The sequence below is a fragment of the Talpa occidentalis genome, unplaced genomic scaffold (assembly GCF_014898055.3).
Source record: "Talpa occidentalis isolate TD23 unplaced genomic scaffold, MPIMG_talOcc4v2.1 talOcc4.11, whole genome shotgun sequence".
In the NCBI taxonomy this organism is placed as follows: domain Eukaryota; kingdom Metazoa; phylum Chordata; class Mammalia; order Eulipotyphla; family Talpidae; genus Talpa; species Talpa occidentalis.
Window position 1 is genome coordinate 13,814,280 of NW_023601104.1, and position 16,696 is coordinate 13,830,975.

Sequence of the window (16,696 nt, forward strand, 5' to 3'; positions counted from 1 at the left end):
TGATTTCTTTATTCAGTTCATGATTCCAGACAAGAGGCATCCCCCGCACAGGTCTGTGTTTCTTGGTGGATCGAGGGAGGATAGCTTGACTAGGGCTAAGACTGATTCACAGTGCTTGGTTTTGGACTTTCTCTCTCCGAGAGCAGCAGTAGAAAATTGTTACTGAAATCACTCAGTCCTCTCCAGCCGTCCTGGAGGCAGCTTGTGGTTTGTCCTCCTGGTTTCCACTGCAGCCGCAGAGAAGAGAACTGACAACAGCAGTGACTTTGATCATAATAGCAGCAAGTGAGGTTTACCAAGATGGCCTGGCATAGAGCCAGGTGTGAGTGTCAGGAAGGACCCTTGATCCACTCACTCCTAGCAAGTGATTTTGAGGAAATGACTTAGCCATCCTCTGCTTCAGTTTCACTTAATTACCTAAAGGTTAAATAAGGCAATGCATGTAAAGCCACATGCCTGGCCTTGTGCTAATAACAGGTGTCATGCATCCTTACCTTACTTAACCATCATTGGGATAATAATGAGGTGGGTACCACTACTGCAGTTTTATGCAGGGGTGAGCAGAGGCCGGAGGAGGCTAACTGACTGGGGCACAAAGCAGATAGAAGTCAAGGCAGAACGACTATGATTCTCAAGTTCCTGCCCTGTGCTCACTCCCAAGATGGTCTTGGCGTGAATGGTTCTGTCTGGCCAGCCCATGGGACTCTCAAGGCTGATGTGCTGCTTTTCTTCCATTTGACTGAGTTTTCCTGCCACCCTGTCTGGTCCCAGAGGTAGTTCTGTCAGCTGGGATGCGGCTTGTGCAATGGAGGCCAGGTGGCAGTCACAGACAGGTGGTCCCACAGATCTGAGTTTCCAGTGTCCACTGGAAGCCTGGAGAGGAGTCACAGCTCAGAGACTTCATGATGAGTTTAAGTCAATACCTAAACCTGCTCGGGAAGAAAACAGGTTACTTGGGCAAAGTGTTCCTTTTAGCAAGGGGTGCCTGAACCAGCCATGTTTTCTGGTCATCGGCATGACTCTTCCCGCAGATCTAATGGTAGAGCTCAAGCTAACCATTGTTCTCTGCCTTTTACCAACCATGTCACCTTGAACAAGTTACTTAAACTTTGTAACCTCAATATGCTTGCCTGTAAAATGGAGACAAGAATAGCACTAGTATGAAGAAATGCATAGGCTTATTGATAAGATTCAATAAGAAAGGCATATCAAGTATTCAGCACAAAGCCTGGTACATAGTAGGGACCACAATATGGCACAGCTGTGATCTTGTACTGTGGGGAATGGAGGGCCTTCCTGGCGGCTCAGGGATTAAAGACATAGCACTATCGAGCTATCACCAACCATGTAATATTGATCCCTGGTCAGGGAGCTGACCCACACACATGGCACAGCAGACCTCTCCTGTCTCACTCACTGCTCCCCTCAGCAGTGTATTTCAGTATAGCCTCGTGTTCTTTTTTTTTTTTTTTAAAGGTTTATTTATGCATATAAGAAGTGAGGTACCGGCCAGAGGTGTGGGAGGTGAGAGGATTCACCAAAGTCAGAGTGGGGAACAGAACAGGCAGATGGACTGAAATACACTGCTGAGGGGAGCAGCAGGCAAGACAGGAGATGTCTGCTGCGCCATGTGGGTTGCTCCCTGGCCGCGGATCAAACTCGTGCTTCAGTTGCTGCAGATAGCTTCATAGTTGTGTTTTGTGCCACCAGGGAGGTCCATATCCTCCTGTTCTGTTCCCCACATTGTCTCTGGTGAATCCTCTCACTCCCCCCACCTCTGGCCTACAACCCAGTTCCTCTATGCATATACAGATAAATCTTTAAAAAAAAAAAAACCTGAAAGGGAGCCTTGAACTAAAGGGTATTGAGTTGTAGGGAATGGTGGGGGAGTGGGTGTTCGGGTTGGCAATGTTAATGGGAAGGCTGAACTCCACCGTTCCTCTCCTCCCAGGTTACTTTCTGCCTATGTCCCCTGTCCAGCCCTGGACCCAAGCTTCCTCTCTGGTTTATCTTCGTAAAGATTCCAACACTACCACAGTCTCTTTATTTCTCTACCCACCTTATTTTCTTTCTATCTTCCTGCTTCCCTCTTGGCTTCTTGAATATCTCTTACCCCTTTGCCTGTTCCTGTAACCCTGTCATGAAAACCACCAAGTTGCATTGTCATTCTTGGTATTTATAAAGTCATGAAAGGTTAGGGCTGCAAAAAAACCTTAGAGATCCTCTCCTCCAAACCCTATACAGTGTTGTAAACCAATGTTACAATAAAAAATAACTCTTGAAAATAAAATAAAAAGCTAATAAAAAGATAAAAGAAACTTAGAGTCCTCTTGTAGTGGAAGGATGGTCACTGAGCAGGTTTCCTAGGATTCGGGCAAACTGGGTAAAAGGAGTCCTGGAGCCCTGGGTGGGTTTCTCAGGCTTTTATTGAGCTGTACATGTAGTATGGCAAACAGGTACAAGTCAGGCAAGGGGTGGGGGGGCGGCGGCCAGGAGGCCTGTAGGCCTCCAAGCCCCCAGCAAGTCTTCACTCTGGGCTTCTCTGGCCTCTTTCTCCCTCTTCTCTCTCCTGCCTCTTCTCTCAATACTCCTCCCATGGCCCACAGAAGTAAATAGATAGTTTGCAACAATGTAATAATAACTGCATGTGCCCCATCAGGCATGGCAAGCCTAATGGTGGGAGGGCAGAAAAGCCTGAAAAACCATTTACCCTACACTTCTTACCTCCCTTACTCCTCAATCCCCACTGGAGAAGATTGAGGAAGGAGGTAACCCTTTCCACTAACTCTGCCAAGGTCAGTGCAGAGGGAGTGAGCCCCAGGGCCCCTTGCCTGGGGGCTCTGCCCCTGCACCAGCCTGCCCTCAGTGGGGCTGGCCTTACCAGCATATGTGATAAGGCCTGATAAGGCCGAACTATCTCATCAGTAGAATAAATTCCCAGATAACAATTTTCTCTTTTTCTTTTCTTCCTTGGTCTTTTTATTCTTAGGCGAAGTCAGAGGGAAGGTGTTGGTTCCTCACCAAAGACCCCCTTCAGCTTATAGAGACAACACAGATTGGGGAGGGAGGGAGGCTTAGTGTATCTGAGATAGCATGGTTGGGAGGTCCTTAAGAGAGTCTTTGTTAATTCGTTTCATGCTTATTTCCCTTATCTATATAGAATTATGGAGTAGGGAATAGGGTAGAGGGTGATAACAGCAGTCAGAGGAAAGGCTAGTGGATTGTGAGGGGCAGGGGTGTCAAGAAAGAAGCAGAGGGGATGAGAAGAAAAGTGTGGTGGGCAGCAGTCAGGCTTCTTGTTAGTCATCCTGTAGAGGATCAATCACGAGCAATGAAAGAAAGAGCACGGGAATGAACACATGACTTGGCTACCTTTTTATTTTTGGAATTTGAGGGTGTTTGTGTTTCTGCATGTGGGAGGAACTAGCAGAAATTAGATACTAACTACAGCGCTGCTTATAAGAGGCAGCTGATATGCTACAGGCAGAGTATGTGGTAGCAGGAGACCTGAATTCAAGTCTTGCTTTTTTATCCACCAGCCTCATAACCTTGGGCACATCTCCTTTTTTTTTTTTAAGATTTATTTTTATTTTATTTATACAAGAACCGGGGTACAGGCCAGATGCGCAGGAGGGTGAGAGTATTCACCAGAGATAGAGCGGGAAACAGAACAGGCAGACTGACGAAATACACTGCTGAGGGAGCAGCGGGCAAGACAGGAGAGGTCAGCCGCGCTATGTGGGACCCTCGCTGGCCGGCAGGGATCAAACCGGCACTGCAGAGTCTGGATAGCTTTATAGCGCTGCGCTCAACCACCTGCACTACCAGGGGAGGCCTGACACATCTCTTTTTTTTTTTTTTTTTAAGATTTATTTATGTATGCATCCAAGAATTGGGGTGTAGGCCAGAGGTGTGGGGGGTGAGAGGATTCACCAGAGACAGTGGGGAACAGAACAAGCAGATCGACCGAAATACACTGCTGAGGGGAACAGTGGGCGAGTCAGGAGCGGTCTGCTGTGCCATGTGGGTAGCTCCCTAGCCTGCCGGGGATTGAACTTGTGCTACAGAGGCTATGGGTAGCTTCACAGTGCTGTGCTTAACCCCTTGTGCCACCCGAGAGGCCCACCTTGAATACATCTCTTAATGACATTGAGCTTTAGCTTGCTCATCTGTAGAATTAAGGTAAAAAATGAAGCCTGCCCTTCCTGTCTGTTAAAGGTCATGGTGAGGATTAAATAAGACAATGACAAGAAAGCTCTCTAATCTCTAAAGCCTTATATAAATATTTGCTGTGATCATCAGTGGGATGTTGTTAATAAGATCAAGATGCCAGTGGACTCATAAGTGAAAACCAAGCACCCAGTGGTATAGGTGACACAGCACTTTATCAGCTGTGTGGGAGACATCCTCATTTCAACCTGTCCTGGGGCAGCCAGGCAGCTGCTGCCATTACATGTGGTCCTCTGAAACATATAATATGGAGCTCTTGAATAAGTGTTTTATAAAACTGCTGCTGATCAGGATTGTTTACTAAAGTGAAACCAGAAAGGCTGTAAGTTTGAGAAATAGATGACGTGCTAGAATGGGGTTCTGTTACCCCCTCGTTAAGTGAACTTCTGAATTATTTATGATAGCCTTGTATTGGAATGGACTTCCATTCACAAAAGTGATTTCTCCAAAGAAGAGCATTTTCAGGGCCTCCCTGGTGGCGCAAGGGGTTAAGTCTCAACACTATGAAGCTACTGACAGCCACTACAGCACAAGTTCCATCCCCAGCCAGGGAGCTGACCCACATGGCGCAGCAGACCTCTCCTGTCTTGCCTGCTGCTCCCCTCAGCATTGTATTTCAGTAGATCCACCTATTCTGCTCCCCACTCTGTCTCTGGTGAATCCTCTTACGCCCCTGCCCCTCCTGCCCCCCGCACTTCTGGTCTATACTCCAGCTCTTATATGCATGAATAAATAAATCTTAAAAAAGAAAACATTTTCAGAGCAGGGCAGTGTAGAAAGGGTTCTGGAATCATGTGGCTTCTAGTTCAAACCCTTTGAACCCCTCACTAGCTTTGAACCTTTGGAGCAAGTCAGTGCATGCTCCAAGATTTGGTTTCTTCATCTGTAAAATTATGTAAGAGTGCCCATCACAGAACTGCCCTAAGGATTTACTTGAGTGAATATATGTAAGTTGCAAAGCACATTGCTCTGCGCGTAAATAAATGCTCAGTAACTATTAGCTCTTGTTGTTATTGTCAACCCCAGGGGGACTAACCATAGGTGTTCAATGACTCTCCAGGCTTCCTGACAATGTCACCTTTGAGGAAGGGGCCCTGATTGAGCCACTTTCTGTGGGGATCCATGCCTGCCGGCGAGCTGGAATCACCCTTGGACACAAGGTCTTTGTGTGTGGAGCTGGTAAGAAATAGATGGCACTTGGTTGTGAATTCACTAACTGGAAATGTGGGGACCTTCTGCCCATCTCATTCTCCCTCCAAGGGCTGAAATTTGTCCTGGACAAATTTCAAACTTTCTGGCTTAGGAGGAGGGATTACCGTGTCCATTCCTTCAGTGATCTGTACTTCACTTAATAAACTGTCTGCAGACATGAAGTAATTAATGTTATTTTTCTAGGCAAAATAAAATTCATTTTATTTTTAAATGAATTAATTTTATTCATTAAAGAATATAACTTGGGATTATTTTTCAACTGAGCATGAAACTAGAGAAATATTTGTATAGCAGAGGAAAGGGCAACTTTTGGAACTTTCATGTTGAGGGGCAAAGTGGACTCTTGGTCCATCCAGGAATGAGGTAGGACCTGCTCATGACGAGTGGAAGGAGTGGAACCCAGCCATGGGCCAGCACCCTGGCCACTTAGGGGTCGCTACTGGTGCCCAGTTTCCTCCCCTGCTTCCAGCCAACCTGAACCAGTCCCAGTGGTCCCAGACAGAATCATTTTAGATTTCCAACTCCTGGTTACCCAGACAGCATGTTCACATGGGTGTGATCTGCTGTTCCTCATACACTTTTGTGAGTGATTTTCTTTAGGACTTCCTCAGAGGGGTCATGAATATAGGACAGACTTGTCTCAGTGATCCAGCAGACTGCAGGATGCAGGTGACAGATTTTTAAAAATACTTTTTTGCCATAGAAAAAGAAGATAGGTCATACAGACATAACATCCAATACATGAGCACACACACACACACACACACACACACACACACACACAGAAATTCATCTACAGCCCCATCATCCGTTAGCCTGACAGAATCACTGTTAATATTTTTCTTTTCCTTAATGAGCTCTTCCTGAAAATTGTTTATTTTGCCCACTCTTTTTTTAATCAATATATTATAAACAATTTTTCCATAACAATAAAGAATCATGACTTAAATTTTAATAGCTGTGTAATATTGCACTGTGGTTTATTTAAATAGTTACACTTCTGTTGAGCATTTCAGGCATTTTTCCAGTCTTTTGCTTCCTGGGGGAACTGACAAAATTATTTCAAGGAGAGTGTCAAAAAAGCAGATTCCCAAAGATATTCTACATAACCTCATTTTGTCAGTCTGGTTTATTGTTTTAAAACCACAGTGTCATCTGCCTGCTGATGTTATGGGGAAGCTGGTGCTTTCCCAGGCTGGTCCTTGGACCCCTGAGCATTTTGTAGTTGTTAGAGCAGCTGGGTGAACTCAGTCTGCCAGCTCACTTTAAGGACACCCTCTAGGGTGATTTCTCCGAGGGCACCTGAAGAGGTTGTATCTCTCCTGGGGAGGTGTGACAGGTTCTGAGGTGGGGTCAAAGAGAGAACAGGAAAATATCTCCAGGCCTTCTGAGAATTCTCTGAACTAATAAATGCTTCCTTCAACCCTCTGGTTCTTTGAGATTACCACCAAAGAGTGCCCAAGAGTAAGAGAAAAATGTCTAGTGCTAAGGAATGAAAGAAACAAATGATAACCCAACACTAGAAGCAGATTACATATAGACAAATATTACTCATGTGGGCCTCCCTGGTGGTGCAGACGGTTGAGCGCAGCGCTGTGAAGCTGTCCACAGCCTCTGCAGTATCAGTTCGATGCCCGCCGGCTGTGGAGATGCCCACATGGCGAAGCAGACCTCTCCTGTCTCACCCGCTGCTCCCCTCAGCAGTGTATTTCATCACCCTGCCTGTTCGGTTCCCCTCTCTGTCTCTGGTGAATCCTCTTACCCTCCCGTTCGTCTGGCCTGTACCCTGGTTCTTGTATAAATAAATCTTTTAAAAAAATTACTCATGCATGCATTTATTTAGGCATTCAACAGTTGTTCAGGTCTTACTATGTGGCAGTGGGATAGATGTTGGAGGTTGCTAATCAGGCCCTGGCATGGGAGACTGGGGGAAATGATGTTTAATATTTCACAAACATCTTTCATTGCCTGCTTTATTTAGGGCCTATTGGAATGGTCACTTTGCTTGTTGCCAAAGCAATGGGAGCAGCTCAAGTACTGGTGATGGGTAAGTTCCTCTGTGAACATTTTGGCATAGAATCTCCTTTATTTTTTTCCTTAATGAGATGATGCTGAAAATGCTTTATTTTACTTACTCTTTTAAAAAGTCAATATAGGGCCTCCCCGGTGGCGCAGCAGTTGAGCGCTGGGTTGTGAAGCTGTCCGTGGCCTCTGCGGCACCGGTTCGATCCCCGGCTGCTTCCCGGCCACCGGAGGAGGGTCCCACATGGCGCGCAGACCTCTCCTGCCGCCCACTGCTCCCCTCAGCAGTGTACTTCGGTCCTTCTGCCTGTTCTGCTCCCCGTTCTGGCTCTGGTGAATTCTCTCACCCTCCCGCGCTTCTGACTGTACCCAGTGCATGTATAAACAAAACAAACAAACAAATAAATAAATAAAACATGCCTCTATAAAAATAAATAAATAAATAAAAAGTAAATATATTGTGAAAATCTTTCCCATCACAGTAGTTAATGAATTATGACCAACTTTGATAACTGATAGTATTCCTATTCCACTACAGTCCACTTCCTTTTAAATCTCCTTGAAAGGGAAACATTTAGGAAATTGATGTCCTCCTTGTCATTCAACTCAAAGAATTTTTTAATTTCTTCTTTGATCTCCTCATTAGTCCAGTGGTCTTCCAATAGTGTGGGTTTCAATCTCCATGAGGTAGGAGAGTTCCTTGCCTTCTTTTTATGGTTTATTTCTAGTTTGATGCCTTCATGGTCAGAGAAGATGGTCAGTATGATTTCGATCTTGGTGTATCTGTTGATGTTTATCTTGTGTCCCAGTATGTGATCGATCCTGGAGAATGATTCATGTGCACCTGAGAAAAATGTGTACTCAGATTTTTTTGGGTTTAGTGTTCTGTAGATGTCTGTTAAGCCCAAGCTCTTTAGATCCTTATTTAGAAGTTTAGTGTCTTTACTTATTTTTTGTCTCGTTGATCTACCCATTTTTGATAGTGGTGTGTTGAAGTCTCCCACTACATATGTGTTTTCTCTGATGCCTGTTTTCAAAGATGATAATAGTTGTCTGGTACATATACACCATGGAATATTACTCAGCAATCAAAAAAGATAAACACATGCAGTTTGCAGCAACATGGATGGAACTAGAAGGGATCATGCTCAGCGAAATAAGTCAGAAAGAAAAAGAAAAATACCGGATGGTCACTCATAGCAGGAATTTAAAAAGCCTAAATAAGAGACCAGGAAAAAGACTAATCAATACAAAGTGAAAATCAAAATCAACAAGCAATTATAAACCAGAGACACACTATGGGGGAGAGTGGTGAGGGAGGGGTCGGGGGGAAAGGAAGGACTAGAGTCAAAATAAGGTGGGGGTGCAATTGTATGGGGAATATAACCAAAATGAAAATGCATACATTGTGCAAAGATGAAAAAAGATGTAAGAATTATATAAAATAAAATATTTAAATAAAAAAAAAAGAAAGGGAAACAACTGGGCCTATAGTTTATGTTGGAGGCATGAGGCCTATTCCCTTTCTGGGGTACCTGAGTTTCTAAAGGGGTTCTTCCTCTTATCTCCTGAGTTCCATGGTTGAAGAGCCCACTCAGGAGATGACCAAGTTAGGACTCGGGAGGGGAAGCTTTTGTGAAGTTGCTAGGAGAGGGTGACTGCTGTGGAGAAGAGGACCTGGCTCTGTATGTGTGGACTTCAGATGCCCCATACTGCCCACCCGGTCCTAAGAGAAGTCTCAGCCCCTGGTCTGTTGATCAAGCCCAGGAGGCAAAGTAGAGGTGTGTTTGTGTATGTGTGTGTGATGTGGAGTTATAGGGGTATATGATATGTTTATAAGAGGGTGTCTGTGTGGGTAAGACATGAGTGTGTATATGTGAGGAGAGGTTGTCTGTGAGAGCATGTGCAGGCATATGTGTGAACTATGTGCTATGTATGGAAACATGAGTGTAGAAGGGGGGGTGTGTGTGTAAGAGTGTGTGTGTGAGAGATCAAGAGAAAAGTTTATCTAGACATATGTGAGTGTGTAGAGTTATGTCGTGTAAAAGATTGTGTGTAGGAGAGTGTGTGTGTTTTGTGTGAGGAGAAGGTATCAGAAAGAAAGAGAAGCTTGTAGTGTGTGTGAAGGTATAAAGAGTAGGGTGTTGGCTTGGCAGCACAACCCCCTATCCCAGAGATTTCTGGCCATTACAACCTACACCTCCATCTTAATATTCTTCCTAATTAGCCATCCATTTCTCAGTTTGAAAGAAATTTTTGTTCAACTTTAGATCTGTCTGCCTCAAGGTTGTCTAAAGCCACAGAAGTCGGGGCTGATTTTGTCCTCCAGATCTCCAAGGAGACTCCTCAGGAAATTGCCAGTAAAGTGGAAGGTCTGCTGGGCTGCAAGCCTGAAGTCACCATCGAGTGCACAGGAGCAGAGGCTGCTATCCAGGCGGGCATCTACGTGAGTGGGTGAGGGCAGCTGAGGCTGGTGGGCAGCTTCCGGGAGCCTTTGCAGACTAGTAACCAAATAGAAATCAGATGTCTCCACTGACTTCCAAGGAACATTAGGTAATCTCTTGGTATCTTGGTTTATCTGTCATGTGGAAATATGACACCTGCCTCACATCCTTTTGATAATAGGTGAGAGATAATACATGGACCTTGGAAAATGCAAGTCATCTACAACTTAAGTATGGGGAGACTATTAGGATCATATCTGTGATCATGAAAATAGTAAAAGATTCAAAAGCAGGAGTGGGACCCATGCCTTAGTTGAGTGTGATAAATCCCTATTTTGTTTTGCTGCAGAAGAAGTGCAGGTTTTAATCATTAATGCAAAGTGATTACAACTATTAACCCAGTTAGAAAAGTGAGGTGATTTTTCAGGGTCATAGTTGGCTACTGTTTTCTCCCAAAACAATGAACAGATAAGCTGTCAACACCTGATTCACTCTGAGTGACTCCAGCAAATTATGGGAAATTGGGGGGGGTGTGTGAAAAAAAGAAAAAACAGAGATAGGCGTGGCATGGATCAAAGTATGAGGAAAAGAGGGAAGAAAATAATACCTTCTAGAGCTCAGTCCTACTGTGTGCCAGGTCCTCTGCTGGGTGCTTTATAAATATGATGCCTAATATGTACAATGCCATAAAAATTAGTTCTCATATTCCTCATTTTATGGTGAGAGGCCAGGTGACTTGTCTTGAGCACACTGAGCTTTCCCTTCTCTGGCTGGTTAGGAGAAGTAGAAAGGGGAAAACAAGGACTCACATGACAAGGGTGCTAGCGTGGGAGGGGCTGGGCTGGGGAGAGCTGGCAGTTGCTGCCTTTGGACACTCCTATTCTACCTCCCAGACTTCTTCCCCACATTAGTTCTGGCTTCCTTCTTCCTTCTGACTCACAGCTGGGTCATATACACAAAAGAGTTCTGCCCTATGCACCAACCATATTCTGGACAAAACTGACCCCTCGAGGGGCTTGCCCCGTGGTGCAGCAGCTTGAGCGCAGCGCTGTGAAGCTGTCCTCAGCCTCTGCAGTGCAGGTTTGATTCCCAGCCAGCCAGGGAGATTCCCACATGGCGGGGCAGACCTCTCCTGTCTCGCCTGCTGCTCCCCTCAGCGGTGTACTTTGGTCCTTCTGCCTGCTCTGCTCCCTGCTCTGTCTCTGGTGAATTCTCTCACCCTCCTGTGCCTCTGGCCTGTACCCCAGTGCTTGTATAAATAAATAAATAAAATCTTTAAAAAAAAAAAACAACCAAAAAAACTGACCCCTCGAGCTGTGTGGCACAGCCCTCAGACCTGGCACCCTGGCAGTTTGCCCATCCCTCCTCCTACAGTGGAGATCTGCCCATCCTACCTCCTGCATATATTGGAGGCCCAAGGAGTGATGGGAGACATGAGGAGCAGGTGCCACCTCCACTCAGTCCTTAGTCCCAGCTGGAGTCAGCCAGCCCTTTCTGCCACTGTCAAAGATATTGGCCTCAAGGTGGGAAAAGGAAAAGGGAAACCGAAATAAAGAGGGTCATGGATCAACATGGTTGACTGACTTGTGTCACGTACCTTGAGAGCAATAACAATAAGCTGTGTCTGCTGTCTCAAAAGTTACTGGCAGATAAGTGACTCCCACTCCAGAGAGAGACCGTAAAAGACTTGACTTGTGCCCTGACTGGAGAGCATCTGGGAACAGTTGCCAGGCAACCTGAGAGAGGCATGCAGATGAGCCAAGGGCCTCACCAGCCTGAAATGGTGCCTCCTCAACTAGGGAGTCATCGTGCATGACAGGTGCTACATCCACCCTGCCAAAGGGCAAGTTAGACACCTTATATGGACACACCTGAGAGCCACTTTCCTGCCACGTCATGATAACAAAATTCTTGTGAAAAGACATGGCAAAAAGTGGGGTAGAATTGATGTCATCTCCTTGGTGAAATCACGTAGTCCAAACACTCCTCTGCCTGTGGTCAACAAACTGCTGACCTCCTGGCAGCCTGGGATGGCCAGTTAGGCATTGCTCCTCTTCCTCCTTGCCAGATAGAGAAAAAAATGCTGCTGTAGAAATTATTTTCCTGGGAAATTATTCAGTCATGAGTGAACTTTCTGTGCTCACTCACAACTTCGGGTCCTTCTTTTTCCAGTGGGAATAGCAACATTGTCCATTGTGAGATTCCCTCCCCCTCACCCACAGTGTTCATGTCACACGTGGTTTGTAAGTGGCTCTGTGCTTCAGTAAAAAGAGAGAACACAGCAAACACTGAGCCCACCCATGTCCAGCACTGTGGCTATCACAGCCCGCAGGGAGCCAATGTAATGTTCTTACATGTGAGCCAACTGCAGGCGGGGCCAGTTCACAACATGGAACATAGTGACCCTCAGGATCTCTGGAGCAGACACAGCTCTCACATCGGGTTATGTGAAGACTGTCTGCATAAACACGTGGTCCACTCCAAGGAGGGGACTGATAAGGTTGATATTCAAGGAAGAAAAAATCCGCTGATAGACTGAAACGAAAATATTTCTAAATGCCAGCCTGTGTATATAAGGCAACTTTTAAACCGCAGAATTCCAGCATTACCCTCCCTCCCCTGCCATTTATATGGTTCTAGGTATTTTCTCGCCAAGAGGGTATTTTCTTAGAGGTTTGACTGAAGCTCTGTCTTGTGGAGGAGGAACAGGGCTGAGATACGGAAGCGACTGATTCCAACACCTGGTAATTAGTAAAACTTTGAAAGGTGCTCAGGGGTTGCTGAAGCCCACTCTTGTTTGCAGGGGAGACTTTCATGGTGTCTGGGGAAGTTTGGCTGTTTCTTGGGATGTTGTGGACCCCGGAGGATGTTTTTCTGTAACTGGGCCTCCATTGGTGAAGTGTATTATCTCAGGATCTTTAAAGAAGATGATGTTTATGCTGCTGCTAGGTTGAGTTTGGTTGACATGTTGAAAATTCAACTGTACAGAATCAGGTACACTTACCTGATGCCACAGGAAGATATTTATACGACGGCTGTGTTTTGGGGGAGTGGAAAGTATGAATTTTCATATCTTCTGGGTTTTCTTGTTCTTACCTCCTCTTCAGGCCACTCGTTCTGGTGGGACCCTGGTGCTCGTGGGGCTGGGCCCTGAGATGACTAAAGTGCCCCTAGTGCATGCAGCCATTCGAGAGGTGGATATCAAGGGCGTGTTTCGATACTGTAACACGTGAGTATGTTGTAGGTGTGCTGGGGAGCCAAGCGGCCAGCAAGACCAGGACAGGCTCCTGTGGCCCCTGGAGCAAGAGTTCCTGCCTATTTATTCATGAGCTGTACTTGGCCAGACTGACAGCCATGTAATCTGATTTTGGTAGAGATCCAAAGAGAGACCATTCACTCCTGGCTAAAGGACAGGAGGGCAGAGAGGCTGGGTGGAAAGTGATTTGGAGGATTTGAAGCATGCTCTTCTTGGGTGTTTGCCACTTATCACCCAGGCTTCTCTTTTCCACTTCCTTAAGGGGCCAGCTTTCCCTTTCCCCCCTTTATTTTTTTTTAAGATTTATTTATTTATGCATACAAGAGCTGGGGTACAGGCCAGAGATGCGGGGGGTGAGAGGATGCATCAGAGACAGAGAGGTAAGAGAACAGGCAGACTGACTGAAATACACTGCTGAGGGGAGCAGCGGGCGAGACAGGAGAGGTCTGCTGCGCCATGTGGGTTGCTCTCTGGCCGGCCAGGGATTGAACTTGTGCTCTAGAGGCTGTGGATTGCTTCGTAGTGTGGTGCTTAACCCCTGGCGCCAACAGGGAGGCCCTCCATTTCCCCGCTTTAAAGGGAAGGAAGAGAAAGGAAGACAACAGTAAGTTGGGAACCACATCCCTCGGTTCCCATTACTGAGCCCAGTGGCCCACTCTGGAAAATGAGAGAGTTTTAATTTGTCCCACCCCATGTTCTGTGGGTTCCACTATCTCCCTGATATGGTTAAACAATCTTTCCCCGCAGTGTCCCTTCAGACACATTTAGAGTCTGTCACCATTTTTTCCCCCAAAATCCTTATTTTCCAGTAAATTCTGCCAAGTTGAGCTGCTAAGGGGTGTGACTGGATTATACAAGGCTGCCTCCCAGAGGTTTATCTGCCTTTTCACAGTGGCCTCCGTATGCTTTATGCCTTCATACCAAAGGAATTCTAGGCCTCATGGTAGCATTACAAAATTGAGGGAGGGGCAATTTAGGAATGGACTCTTTATTTCCAGATTACAAGTCATAAAATTATTTCTCCTGTTAATGATTTGCAGAATTGACCTTGCAGAACCATAGTGCTATAAATAAAGATGTCAAGCTGGTCTTGGTCTTAGTAGTTTGGGGGATATGACTCTTTCCTCCTGAAGGTTGAATGTAATACTTGTGATCTTTTACAGGTGGCCAGTGGCGATTTCAATGCTTGCATCTAAGTCTGTGAATGTAAAGCCCTTAGTCACCCATAGGTTTCCTCTGGAGAAAGCTCTGGAAGCCTTTGAAACATCGAGAAAGGGGTTGGGTTTGAAAGTCATGCTCAAGTGTGACCCCAATGACCAGAATCCCTGATATTAATTGGGATCTGCCTTCATCCCCACTCTCTCAGCATCTCAGGGCCAATGGCTGGGTGGGGGTGAGCTTTGATGCAGTGATAAGAATAGTAGTAAGGATAATTAAAATAATTTATTATAAGCAGAGAGCTTTACACTGAGGAGTTGCAGTGCCTTAAAAACCCAAGTGGGAATAGTTTGGGGGAACTTGCAGCCAGAATGACCTGTTCATGTTAAGCAAAGCTCAGCAACTAGAGCAGAGCTTGACAGGTCCATGCTGTGAATGCCCCTTCTTCCTTGAGTGTTGTTGTTGAGCAAGGAAAGAAATCTGCCTATTGTGTTCCTGGTTCTACTGTGACTGTGACCAGGCCAGGGATGGGGGCTCAGTTATGAAGAGAACTCTAACAAGACTTAACTGACCCAGAAGCTAATTTGCACAAAAATCTGTAACTCAGGGTCTAGGATGCGGGTGAAGGGGTATAGGCAGTTTTAATTTAGAGCACAGTATGTCTAGATATAAGTGCTATTTATTTGGTTTGATGATGAAAAGAGAATAAAGACCTGACCTTCCTGGGTCTAGGATAATTTTAAAACCAATCCGTCAAATAAAAAGACTCTCTCATACAAAATTATACCTGCTTGCCTTCTCCAAAAGTCAAGCAACTTCTCAACGCTGTTTGAAGTATGCCTGTTCCTCAACTCCTGTGTAAATTACTTTGTATGGTGAAGAACCACCTTACCCAAACTCACCACCCTTCACCAGGGATGGCCACTGCTGGCTCCTTTTTCACTAGGCAACCAGGAGCCTCCTGTGTAAGGACCCTCACATGGAGTCTTCCTGGAAGAACTTAAATCCCGCCTCTGACTAGCCCAAGCCTGTCTTACCAACCTTAGCATCCCCTTCTAGGCTCAAACTCTTATGGTTATTAGACAATTCCATTAATTCTGGTAAATAGAAACAGAAAACCTTTCCCATTCTCATAGCTACTTAGGCTCTTGGTATCTTTCTATCTTATTTTAGTCCTGGGGTTTTCCCCTTAAAGATTTGGATGCAAATCACGTTATGTCTGTTTGTGACTTTGAGAGTGTTAATCAAGAATGAGGATATAGTAGCTGTGACATAACTTGGCCTTGGAAGTTTGAAGAGGTTCTGCCCTTTTTATGACAACAGAAGACTGTGACAGTGCCTGGAGTTCCTCAAACTGCTTTGAATAATAATCCTGCTTCAAAATTCAATAAATTCTGCTTGTCTGCCTGACCACTGCTGCCATTTGTGTCCCTGTTTAGAGAGGAGTGGACTTGGGTTCCTCATTGCACAAAGGGAAGGAGTGAGGATTTTTGAAAAGAACACTTTCTGCATCAGATACAATTTCATTGACTGTTGGAAATTTACACTAATGTCTAATCCTCACAGCAGTTGAATACATATGATTATTTTGCAGCTAAAGAAATAGAGAAATTAAGTAATTTGTTCAACGTCACACTGTTTTTCTTCTCACATGTTATCTCTAGAGGAGGGTGGGATCTTGAGACTTTTGTACACATGCACACACAAATATACTCACACAGCAACCACACTGCCCACTTGTGCTTCCTCCTCTGAGTCCTTTTGCTTTGGGTCAGACTTGTCCACTGCCTTCTTTTTGAAACTCTCCTTTCAGCTCAGTGGTGCACAGTTCCTTGAAGGTGGAACATGAAAGCCTCTTTCTAGAAGGAAAACTTCCACTAGGAATGCCCCTGAGTGAAGTGGATTCACTGTGTTAAATTCACATGTAGCTGCTTTCCCTCAGTGGTTTGACGGAAGGAGGAGAGCCCTGAAACTGAAAAGGTCTGAAGAGCAGTGGGGTACACCTGGTAAAATAGGCCTATCAAAGAAATGAGTCACTTCCTTCACAAGTGAATTGGCTGAATCTTCAAAGTCAGGGAATCAGAGCCTCTGTTTTCTGGCCTGTTCAATGAGCTTCCTGATGCCTACTACACAGAGGCAATTGCAAGTAGTAAATGGACTGATGGGAAAGAGTCATTTAGAGAACATGTCCCATTTCCAAATCCCCCTCGCAGTTCTCAAGCTACTGTGATGCTTTACAGCTTTCCAAGAAGGGGTGGAGAGGATGATGGGAGAGGAGGTGTGGGTGGGCCTGGAAGTGCTGGCTGTTCAGTGTCCTCGTGGTGAGAGAGCCCGAGTCAGTATTACTGACCTGTCACTGAGGTTCCCTGGCCTT

At 45.5% G+C, this 16,696-nt stretch overlaps 1 protein-coding gene across 1 annotated transcript in view; it reads left to right on the forward strand.

Moving 5' to 3' along the window:
• Positions 1–15,742, forward strand: part of SORD (sorbitol dehydrogenase) — a 36,985-nt gene extending 21,243 nt beyond the window's left edge. Inside the window, exons 5-9 of the mRNA XM_037502398.2 lie at positions 5,291–5,409; positions 7,424–7,489; positions 9,735–9,910; positions 13,016–13,137; positions 14,328–15,742. Of these exons, the coding sequence (XP_037358295.1) occupies positions 5,291–5,409; positions 7,424–7,489; positions 9,735–9,910; positions 13,016–13,137; positions 14,328–14,493 (649 nt within the window). The 3' untranslated portion in view covers positions 14,494–15,742. The remainder of the gene's footprint in view (positions 1–5,290; positions 5,410–7,423; positions 7,490–9,734; positions 9,911–13,015; positions 13,138–14,327) is intronic.
• The last annotated feature ends 954 nt before the right edge of the window (positions 15,743–16,696 follow it).